The following is an 11,945-nucleotide window of genomic DNA, read 5'->3' as shown; positions in this document are numbered from 1 at the left end:
GATGCAGAGGAGGAATGAAGAGATGAGGGAAGAGAGCTGGGTTCGGACAACAGAGACTCTTGGAAAGAGGAGGTAAAAGCTCTATCTCCCCTCTATCGTCAGCAATGTAAGATTGCTGAAAACAAGATGAATGAGCTAACAACCCTTGTGAGGCATTGGAGGGATTTCCGTGAGTGTAGTGTTTTACAGAGACATGGCTACATGAAGATACTCCAGATCCAATCACCAGCTTTCAGATAGTTCAGGTGGTCAGGAATAAATCTGAGCAGGATGAAAAGAGGTAATAGGCTTGCTACTTTTATTAACAACAGATGTAACCACCTTGTTCACATTACCGTAAAGGAACTTTTCTGCAGCCAATAACAAAATATTGCATTAACCATGTAGGAATTACATCAGTTTTATAAAAAAAAAATTGACAACTGATCAGTTAATGGCCAGGTGTCGCCTGTTCCCTTGTTATTTCATGACAAATTAAGCAGATAAAAAGGTCTGGAGTTAATTCCAAGTGCTGAATTTGCATTTGGGAGTTGTTCATGGGAACTCTCAATATGCGGTCCAAAGAGGTGTTGATGAAAATTAAGGCCATCATTTGGCTGAAAAAACTAAATAAACCTTTCAGGCAGATGGCAGAAACTTTAGGAGTGGCCAAATCAACAATTTGGTACATTCTTAAAAAGAAGGAATGCACTGGCAAGCTCAGCAACACCAAAAGACCTGGAAAACCACCGCAGACAACTAAAGTGGATGATCACAGAATTCTGTCCTTGGTAAAGTAAACCCTTTCACAACATCTAGCCAGGTTAAGAACCCTCTCGAGGAGGTAGGCATATCATTGTCAAAGTCTACAATCAAGAGACGCCTTCATGAATGTAAATACAGAGGGTTTACCACAAGGTGCAAACGACTGGTAACACTCAAGAACAGAAAGGCCAGATGAGGCTTTGACAGAAAACATCTAAAAAAAGCCTGCCCAGTTCTGGAACAAGATTCTCTGAACAGATGAAACTAAGATTAACTTGTACCAGAATGATGGGAAGAGAATAGTATGGAGACGGAAAGGAATGGCTCATGGTCACTGGTGTTAATTGATAATGTGACTGCTGATAAATTCAGCAGAATTAATTCTGAAGTGTCCAGGGCTGTACTATCTGCTCAGATTCAGCCAAATTCTGTCAAATTGATAAGATGGTGCTTCACAGTACAGATGGACAATGACCCAAAACATACTGTGAAAGCAACCCAAGAATTTCTCAAGGCAAAGAAATTGAATATTCTTTAATGGCCAAGTCAGTCACCTGACTTCAACCAGACTGAGCATACTTTTCACTTACTGAAGACAAAACTGAGGCAGAAAGTCCCACACAGAAGCAGCAACTGAAGGCGGCTGCAGTAAAAGACTTGCAAAGCATTTCAAGTGAGGAAACTCATTATTCGGTGATGTCCATGGGTTCCAGACTTCAGGCAGTCACTGACTGCAAAGGTTTTTAATGTAAGAATTAAAAATAATCCTTATATTACAATTGTGTTAGTTTGACCAATTACTTAGCCTCTGAAAATAAGGGACTATGTATACAAATGGCTGTAATTCCTAAACAGTTATTGCAATATTTTTTTAAGCCGTTGAAGCAAAGCTGAAAGTCTACATTTCAATCACATTTTGATGGGTTCATTTCAAATCCATCGTGGTGGTCTACAGAGGCAAAATTACTGTCCAAATACTTATGGACCTAACTGTAGATGGTATGACAGACTGTTTGACCAGGTACATCAATTTCTGTGTGAACACCTCTGTTCCAGTCAAAACTTTTTGCTGTGTCTCCTACAACAAGCCCTGGGTTACTAAAGCTATCAATGCTCTCCTGAACAAGAAGAAGAGGTCATTCAGGTGAGGAAACCTGGAGGCAGTAAAAAGGGTCCAGAAACAGCTGTCAGTTAATATCAGAAAAAGAAAGGAGGCCTATAGGAGGAACCTGGAGCAGAGGCTGCGGCAGAACAACACCAGGGAGGTCATGAGAGGCATAAGGAGCATCACTGGTTACAAGCTCAGCAGTCAGATACTATATGGGAAGAGCTGAACTGTTTCTTCAATAGATTCAACATGCAGCTCCCATTGACCACTTTCATCATAAACCAACCAGCGACAACGACAACTCCAACACACTGATCATCTCTGCTGACCAGGTGAGGAGGGTGCTGAGTTGACCCTGCCCCGCAAAGGCTTCTGGTGCAGATGGTATCAGCCCAAGGGTGCTCAAGGCATGCGCCCTAGGTTTGTGTCATATTCCAGCACCTCATTATCCTCATTTTGCATCTGGAAAAGGTCCCTGTGTTGAGGAAGACTTCCTGTCTGGTTCCTGTACCAAAGAAGGCCCGTCCCAGTGCCGCCAGCGACAACAGGCTGGTAGCGTCGACTTCACGCATCATGAAGGCTTTTGAAAGACTGGTGCTGGCTTCTCTGTCCATTGGTCAAGCTTTCATTGGACCCCCTTCAGTTCATCTACCAAGTGGATGTTGGAGCGGACGATACCATCATTTACTTGCTCCACTATGCCTACACTCTTGCCACAACTTTGGGTCAGACACAGGCTCCACAAGGGACAATCCCTCTTTTCTTTACCCTTTAGACCTCAGACTTCAGGAACAACACGGAGACCTGCAACCTACAGAAGTTCTCCGATGACTCTGCAGTTGTTGGGTGCATCAGGCAGATGTGTCAGAGTCCCAGCAGGCGGTGGACAGTTTTGTGGACTGGTGTGAGCTAAGCCACCTGCAGCTCAACATCAGCAAAACAAAGAAGCTGGTGGTGGATTTCAGGAGATCCGGGACTCGTGCTACTCCTCTTTCCATTAGGGGAAAGATGGTGGAGTTGGTAGCAGTACATATGTCTGGGTGTCCTCTGGACCAGGAACTCTGTTGCCCTCTACAGGAAGGGCCACAGTTGGCTCTTTTTCCTGCTGAGGCTCCAGTCCTCCAGTCCGTCTGTGACACCATGCTGTGCATGTTTTATGAGTCAGTGGTGGCCAGCGCCTTTTTCTATGCTGTGGTCTGTGGTCTGGGGCAATAGCCTGAGTGTGGCCGACACCAACAGACTCAATAACCTGATTCACAAGGCTGGCCCTGTCCTGGGGGTGGAGCTGGACCCTCTGTATGTGGTTGTTGAGAGGAGGATGTTGTCAAATCTCCTCTCCATTATGGCCAATGTCTCCCACCCTCTACACAGTGCTCTGGTTAGCTAGAGGAGCATGTTTAGCCAGAAAATATAAAATATCAAAGCTGTAAGGGCATCTAGTTTTACAAATAAGATTGAAGATATGCTAAATTACTTTTGTGCTTAATTTTTCTTTTGATTGTCAAACCATCCCTCTTAATACACATCAGCTGACAACATACGTTTTCTAGATACATTTACAAAGCTCAGCCTCAACTTAGCCATGAGTTTTCTCCGAGATGCAGAGACATAAAAACATTAACAGGCTGGACTATGACACAAATAATATTCTTCACAGTTGTGAAATAATGTAAGCTACAGTGATGTAGGTACAGTAATGTAGCTTAGTCAAACATCCAGTGACTCATGTGTTCCTTCACAACCTGCCAGGCCCAACCTATCAACATAAAGCACACTCAATAAACACACTCTGAATACCTCAAGAGAAGAAGCGGGAGGACACAGGAAAAATCCTCCAAGGAAAAAAAACAAAACAAACAAACAAACAAAAACAAAAAAAACACAGGACCAGCCCAGTGCTGACATTGTGGAATGGGCCTCTGCTCCCAGCTGTGATGCTTTATGTGAGGTCATATCACAATGTCTGTAGCCTTCATGGCTTTTTATACGATGATCAGATATACATCTCCGTTACCACCTCTCTTCAGCAACTTCTTCCACCTAAATAAAGAAAAAAAAAAAACATAAACATAAAAAACACCTGCCTTGTCTTCTTGGAGAGAAAAACAGCTCTCAGCATACCTCCATAAATGAGAGCTTTGTCACAGTGATGGTAAGGAGTGGTTTGGTTAGTCCAGGCAGTGGGGTATCCAACCTTTTCCAAACACTGACAGATTAACTCAAAGAAGAATGTGTATACAGTATAACCTTCCACAAACTCGTTCATTCAGCCTCAGACAAAGTTACCTCGCCAGAAAAAAAAAAAAAAGCAAGCTGACTGAAGAAGTCAAAACTTCATTAAAACTCCCACATGTCTCTAGCACAGTCTATCTTCAAGTTGTTGAATGCAAAACTGGTGTGTAAAAAAGCTGAATGACATAAGAAAACCATGGCTGAGCTGGTTATTGTGTTCAGATTGCTCCATGTTTCACTGTGACCTATTAAGCAGTCAGGTTGGAATATGGCTTATGGAACAAACCCAGCCCTACTTTCCACAAAAATGGACCAAACGTAAGGCAATGTCACCATGGTTTCCAATTTAAAGCTGCCTTCACAAAAACTTCCAAGGAAATCCTTTTGTCCGTTTTCATTGCTCCTTTTTCTATTTTGATCTAAGGTTTAAACTGTGGAATGAACCACGAGCCAGTTTCCGTTTGACAGTCCACACGCTTCAGTAATCCTGAGAATTCATATCAATTTTTACCATTTGTAAAATTAATTGTAAGTAAAATCTTTCACATTTCTGTTCAATTATTCTAGGTGAACTAAATGTCCTTCCTACAAGTTCTAATTTAATTTTAACCAGTCTTAATATGTTTTCATTCCAAAGTAACAAGTAATGACACTGAGGTAGCGGACAGTCCAGTGTTTCCCACAGGTTGAAAATGTACATGGCATGTAACCGATGTGCATGCAGAGACTCATGCAGTTTAGAAGGGACAAGTGTAACCCAGGTTATTTTCTGTAGCTACAATTTACACATCCCCTAAACTCCTTACATGCAGACTATCGGTAGACGCTAGCAAGGTGGCTGTGCGCAGAGAAGCCTCTAGTCCGCATTCAGTTACTGCAGCACACGAAACTCAGACAGGAGTGAAGCTAAAAACTAGTTAGTTCAAAAAAAGAGTGAAATAAGGCATTCGAATGTAGAATTTACCTAAGTTGAATCTACCTGGGTGGGCTACCCAAGTAGAGCCTGTGTATGGGAAACGCTGCAGTCAGTGAACATGTTGTTCTTGCTTAGCAATGAATCTGTATTGTTGATCTAAATCCAACTCAAAGCCTTATGTTGTTCTTGACTCTTGAAGGGCTGAGTGCAAACATTTTTGTCATACCAGCATCATGCACTTGAAACCAGGCAAAAAGGAGAGAATGTCTTCCTCATGATTCATTCTATCTCAAGTCATGGAACTGAATATACTGGGGAAAAAAATACGCTCAACTGAGGCCAAATAAAGCATAACTGCAGTATACCTTCATCATTCACTGTGCAAAACACTTTGTGAATGAATGACTCTATTCCATTAACTGAAATGACACATTTGGTCAGAGAAAGACATATATGATTAGACATTATAAAAAAAGAGTATAATATGTGACCTAAACTGAATGGCTTTCCAAAAGCAGCACATCAGTAGGACAGTGAGTCATGGATTAGTAGGTGTGTGCGTGACACAAAGATTGAGAGGCCTCCCCTAGCACCTATGCTCTATTGACTCTGATCATATGACTGAGGGAATTCCAGCACTATTCTGCCAGATTTTCACCAAGAGGCAGCAAATGAGGCAGCACAATGGTCACGAGAGATGAATGTGCATGTGCTCATGAAAGTCATTTTGTTTGTGTTTGTGACAAATCGAGTGATGATGACTCTATATGTTTACACCGCCATGATAGTCATGGGAAGGGCTAACTGCGTGACTGAATGAAAGATTAAGAATGTGTGAGATAGAGAAACAGAGAGAAAAGCAAAAGATGAGACAAAATGTATACATCTGACCTAATTTCTAAGAGGATTTGCGCCATACATTAATAATTCATTAAAGGTGTTTCAAGCCTTGCAATGCGTGCAGCATCTCAGTGTTGTGAGAATGCAAAGCAGAGGGAAATATTTCTCTGCAGTATTACATAACTCTATAGTTTACTATTACCAGGGGCCAAAGCATATCAACTAATTCCCTCATTGCCTACTACTATGACGATTTTTGCTGCTGACACACTTTTGGCTCAGGCTATTGTCAAATTAATGACTCAGTGGTTGAAAATGGCCACTGACACTGTAACATCAAAATGGGGAAAAAATAATACAGGATACGACAGATTACATAATTATTGTAGATTAGCTTTCCAGTATTCATGTCAGGCTCTCATGAATATGTACACTGCCTTGTGTACACCTAAAATTATCAGATTTATCAGAGGATTTTTCTTTGCTGACTTGGTGCAGAAACAGACAAATGGTGGTAGATGTAGTAAATCATGAAATATTTTCTCATGTCTCTATTTTTAAGTGAAAAATCTTTAAAAAACTGAGCTGTCCTCTTTTGCAGAGAACAGTGTGAGAAAACTCTCCAAGGACTGCTAGAGGTCCTTAGACCCCAGTTTGGAAAATCACACTGGTGTAGGTCCAGTTGACTGATGAAGCCATCTTAATTTTAAGATTTTTTAACATCTATAATAAAGCTATGTGACACTGAGCTAAAGTAATTAAATTAATTGTAATGTCATATCCTGAGTGACGTGTGATAGCTATAAGCTATATTGTACACCATAGAGTAGTATTTCCAGGAAGCTCCACAACTGAGAGGTAACCTTAGAAATAATAAATCAGTAATTACACTGCAGAGCTCTGTTCTCAGCCAAAATGGTTTTAAGGGCACTAGAATTAAGACAAAAAAGCAGAGCTTCAATGTAACATTTAGTGTCACAACCACTCAGTTCCATTCTCTCTCTTTCCGTGCTAACAACGGTAGCAGTTTTCAATGCGAAGCGGAGTGAGAGACAGACAGACATTAGAGAAACAAAGCGCCTTTCCCAACTCACCTCTGGAAGATATTCCACAGAAAACCCTGGTCGGGAGGAACGTTGATGTGCGGTGAAGCTCTGTAAGGACTGTGATACGCCATTTTAAAGGAAATGGCCCGTCTAAATTGTGCAAGTAAAACCAACAGACTGTTTTCTCCTGCTGTAGTTTCTCCTCCTTGTAGCTTCAATCACTCTCCACCACCCGACGTTCAAGTTAACAGCCTGCCTCCTCGCGTACAGAGGCGTGGCCAATCACCACTACCCTTAGGGAAGGTCACATTTTCCTCAACTTTCTACTGAGTATATATAGAATCTATATTGTTGTACATATTTTAATTAAATCAATTTCGGTATCATATTTAACTCCAAATTCATTCAGATTAATCCTGTGAAGAAACGCAGTCTCTCAGTTCATAACTCCTCAGAGAGGTCAGGACAAGGTGTAGAAACATCTCAAAGATGATCAAGAGAAATGGGAGGCACCTGAGCTAAATTTCAAATGTCATAGTAAAGCGTCTGAATAGTTATGTCAGTATGATATTTCAGTTTTTCCTTTTTAATAAATTTGCAAAAAAATTCTAAAATTCTGTTCTGGCTTTTTCATAATGTGGTATTGGTTGTAGACTGATGCAGGAACAAGACTAGGTCAAAGCCTAGTATATGGCTGGACCGCACCTTATCTGTTTGCTCCTCTCCTACTCTCTGTGCTCATATATACAGTATTTTTAATGCAGCCAATTTCCCAAAAAAGCTGTTCTCATTTAAATGTTTTTCTTTTTCTGTTGTCAGACAATGGAACAAGGATGAAGTAGTGTCTGAATTGTGGCCTATTAAGACTAAATGTTAACCAACAGTCTCTTACAAGCCATTTCCAAGCTGCTGCTCTGCACTGCTAAGGTCCTGATTTTATAACAAAATCACCATACACATAAGTTAAAGATAACAGCTGTGCTGTGATTTCGGCTACATTTACTTGTAAAATTATCGCTCCAAGAGAAAGTTAGAAGCTCATTCACATCTATGTCAGTTGATGTAAAGTCAAAGTCAGTTTTCTTCATTGCCTGCTCTTGTGTAGAGAGGAGACAGAATGGTCATATGGTCACCCTCATACATTTGCCCTCATACATTTATCATGTCAGATATTTAAACCTTAAGTGCAGTTCTAAAACTTGTGCATGAAAACCCCTTTTCTGTTTTCCAGAAAAGGTTCAACAGACCATTGACTGCCTGCTGGGTGCTAAAAGATGCATACACATTGACATGGCTGAGTCTGACAGGTCTGCACACACAAACACACACACCAGTTGGAAAATGCAGAGTGCTAGAGTGTTTTGTATCTTGGGATATCTAAAATTTTAAGTTGAACTGTGCAGAGGTTGTACGTGTTTGGGAAAGTCTGAGCTCAAAAGCATCTGGTGGAATATTTATGATGGAGATTGATTGGGTGGATAATGACTGTGAAAATGTAGTGCTTTATTGAGTGAGTGAACTACTTTAATGTGAATAGCTTTGTAATTGTTTAATAATCCATGTTATGGAACAGCAGTAATGTATCTTTCCCACACATTTTTGCAGTCTAAAGATGCTGTATGTTGATCTTCTTGAAGTGATATTTTATCATTTTATAAATCAATTATACTAACAGTTAAACACATAATTTGTGTCAGGAGCAGCAATAGTCACTCTAATTTCAAATACAGCTGTTACAATATTAGTTGTATTTACCATAACTCATAATAGTAGTAGTTTGAGGTATCCCAGTAAATTTTACATATACCTAATAAACATGACCCAAGATACTCAATATTTGTTAGACATAAAAACCATGATATGATACATCTATAACTGTAAATACCTCAGACAAAATGTAGTTTCCAGGGATACATTCCCACACCTGAAGAACAGTTAGTTGATGAGACAAGACCTCTTATGTAACACATTTTGTGACTTTTAGCTCTTCTTTTACAATAATACTAAAACTTTTGATGACTAAAACAGCAGCAAATTGATCATAGAATAAGGTTACATAACAGTAAGTATATTACTCCAACCATATTTAGAACAAATGTTCTGCCGCTACAAGTGACTGTTTCTAAACAGTCCAAATAAAGAGCTAACACTACCACCTATCTGAAGATAATGTAGAATATATAATCTCTATAGAGCCTCATAGGCTGGCCTGATAAAATCTCATGCTTAGTGCTTTTTCCCTATACGACACACTTTATGACAGAAACCCCAAAACTTAAACACTTAAAATTTCCTTGCTTTTAATGCTCACAGTCAAGAGTCAGTCACTGATGAACGATCAATCCTATAAGGAAGTCACTGTTTCATTACCGCGTGTACACGTGTTTAGGTCACTCTGATTCTACCATAGCATATGTGTGATATCCCTCCACACAATCCCTTTGTATTCTCAGAAAGGGTAAATCATTAGTCAGGTTGCTGCAAATCTGGCTGACATGGTTGTACCATCTGTTTCTTAAATCATGAATAGAGTTGTTGAATAAAGTAAAGGGTTTAGTCAGTCAGTTCACCACAGAGGTCCATGAAACCAAAGCAAAGCAGCTTAATTCATTTCTTACATAGAGGCAAAAGAAGGAAAAAGAAAACATATTACTTCTGAATCAGTTCGGTCTTTAACAACCCTAACCTCATTTGATGTTGGTCATGAAAAAGCAGTTCTTGTCAGGCTCAGTTCACACTCTCAAATCATCCAAAAGATGAAAATAAATCTGTTAATAAAAGTTGTCGTGTTGTATATAATGTTTGTTATGTTTAATTCTAGACAGTGTTTGTGATTGAAGAGTTTGGTTCACAGCACTCCCTGGTGCCCAGTCACCACACCATACTTGACAAAGAGGGTAAGACTGGTATTTTAGCATATGAAAGATTTTAGCCGTGTCCCATTTCAGGGGTGACCGCCTTTGAAGTCCACATTTTAAGACCAAACATGTCATGTCATTTCCCCATTTCAAAGGCCCCTAGAAACTTTGAAGGACATAGTCCTTTTTTGTGTTTATGATCAAAAATTCCATTTTCCGCTGCTTATTTGTCTCTGTGAGGTTAGCAGACACTTGCAAAAACATAACAATAAATCCTTTACTATCTCATTTTGTAAACTAGCCTACAGTCCTCTAAATGCTGCACCTTAGTAGAGCATATCCTTTGAAAGAGGCCTTGCATGAAATGGGACATTTGGGACATGGGACACTTACTGTATGACAATGTTTGAAACTGTAATTCATGAATGATTTTTCTGAATGCTTCCAAATTGTATTGTGACAGTTGTGACTGTGCATCTAAAAAAACTTACCTACTTTTAATAAAAATACAGGTTATTCTGATTGGAAAGAAAAGTTGAGGCTGTTTAATTTCAGGGGAGAATAGAGAGGTAACACTTGTAGGTTTGGGAATCCTGCCTTGCTTTGAAAAACATATGAAATAATACATCGCTGTCTACCATTATTATTATATCAATAGCACGTGCCGAGTTGGGTATAGTTTTTTTCACTGTGAATTCATTTCCTTCATTAAAACCACAGTAAATGAGTAGAAAGCTGGATTTATTAAGAGGTTTGGTACGAGGTAAACCAGTGTCATTTGATTGTTAATAAGCTTTTTTATAGGGTTTTTGGAAAATGTTTTTAAGTAAACAACTGTTTATTTATATCTATTTGTTATGTATATGTCACATTGTTTCTCTGTGCTTTATGTACATGTGTGTTCAACAGAAGTGGAGGAACAGCAGACAAAGGAGAGGACCAGGGAGCTTGAAAGAGCCATATCCTCTACTGACCAGTGAGTCTTGCAGAGAAAATTTAAACTTACAAATGATTGTCAGTCCTACAGTATGTTGTATATAAAAAAACTGAGTACACCCCTGTACAACATCACTAAATGTTAAATGATTAGAAACCGTATCATCCAAAAATAACTGTAGTATTTTTAAGTCGAAGTTTAGGGTATGTGATCTTATGTATGATTAAAACAAATAGGTTAGATAGACTACCTGTGATTACTGCAACAAATTAGATTACATTTTATAGTTATATAATAATATAGTTAGATTAAAGTAAATAGTTTTTTGTTACAATTGTCATTTCAGATGTCCTTATACTTTTTAAGGATTTTTAGGTATCGGAAATTGAATTTTGATTAGGAGAAATAAAGTTTTATATATCTTGAAATACAATTTCTACTAGTAAGAATGTGATATCCACAATACATTTATGGATATCTGCAATTGCATTGTTTCTAGCCATAATTCTAATTGTAGATATCTGAAATTGCATTTTTACCATTCATAATAACAATTGTGGATATCCGTAAAGACATTTTTAGTAGTCACAATGTATTTTTGGATATTCAAAATGACATTATAGATATATAGAATGGTTCTTCAGTTTGGATATCTGAAATCAAAATTATGTCAAGTAACAATTGGACTGTACAAATTGGAAATATCAAGTCTAGCTATTCAATGTTAAAATGGCCACTTATACTTTTAAGAATTAGTTTTGACTAGTACAATCAAAGGTGTAGATATTTTGAAATATAATTTTTACTAGCAAGAATATTGTGCCTATCATTAATTACCATTCTGTTACTGAAAATACAATTTTGACTATGAAAAATGGTATTCGATATGGATATCTAAAATGTAATTACAGATAGGAGTGGGGTTCAATTAAATGTTAAAATGGCTTACCATAGAACATAAGGCTAAACACAGTTGCAGCAGTGGTTAGGAGATATAGGAAGAACCATACATAGACATATATAATAACAGAAGGCCATGTGGCCATCCTTAAAAAAATGATGCCATGCACAATTTTCTATGTACGCAATCTTGCATTGAAAAAGAGATGTGTAAGTGCTTCTGACTTGGCACAAGGTGTGCAGTGGTAAGCACTGTTGCCTCACCTTTCTGTGTGAAGCTTGTATGCTCTCCCTGTGCTTTTCCTCCGGGTACTCTGGCTTCTGCCCACAGTCCAAAGACATGCAGGTTAGGTTAATTGGTGAA

At 38.9% G+C, this 11,945-nt stretch overlaps 1 protein-coding gene across 4 annotated transcripts in view; it reads right to left on the bottom strand.

Moving 5' to 3' along the window:
* The window catches only part of pdcd6 (programmed cell death 6), a 29,282-nt gene extending 17,337 nt beyond the window's left edge, over nucleotides 1-11,945 (bottom strand). The window contains exon 1 of one of the 4 annotated variants that reach the window (XM_040127314.1): nucleotides 11,846-11,945. Coding sequence is in view for 2 of the 4 variants with exons in the window: in XM_040127311.1 (XP_039983245.1) it covers nucleotides 6,935-7,017 (83 nt within the window). In the remaining 2 variants the exon portion in view is untranslated. Of the gene's footprint in view, nucleotides 1-6,934; nucleotides 7,372-11,845 lie in introns of those variants that run through there. The other 3 variants (XM_040127311.1, XM_040127312.1, XM_040127313.1) reach the window with 3 other exon arrangements.

The sequence above is a fragment of the Xiphias gladius genome, chromosome 5 (assembly GCF_016859285.1).
Source record: "Xiphias gladius isolate SHS-SW01 ecotype Sanya breed wild chromosome 5, ASM1685928v1, whole genome shotgun sequence".
Lineage (NCBI taxonomy): Eukaryota > Metazoa > Chordata > Actinopteri > Istiophoriformes > Xiphiidae > Xiphias > Xiphias gladius.
This window is presented reverse-complemented; position numbering and strand designations above follow the sequence as displayed.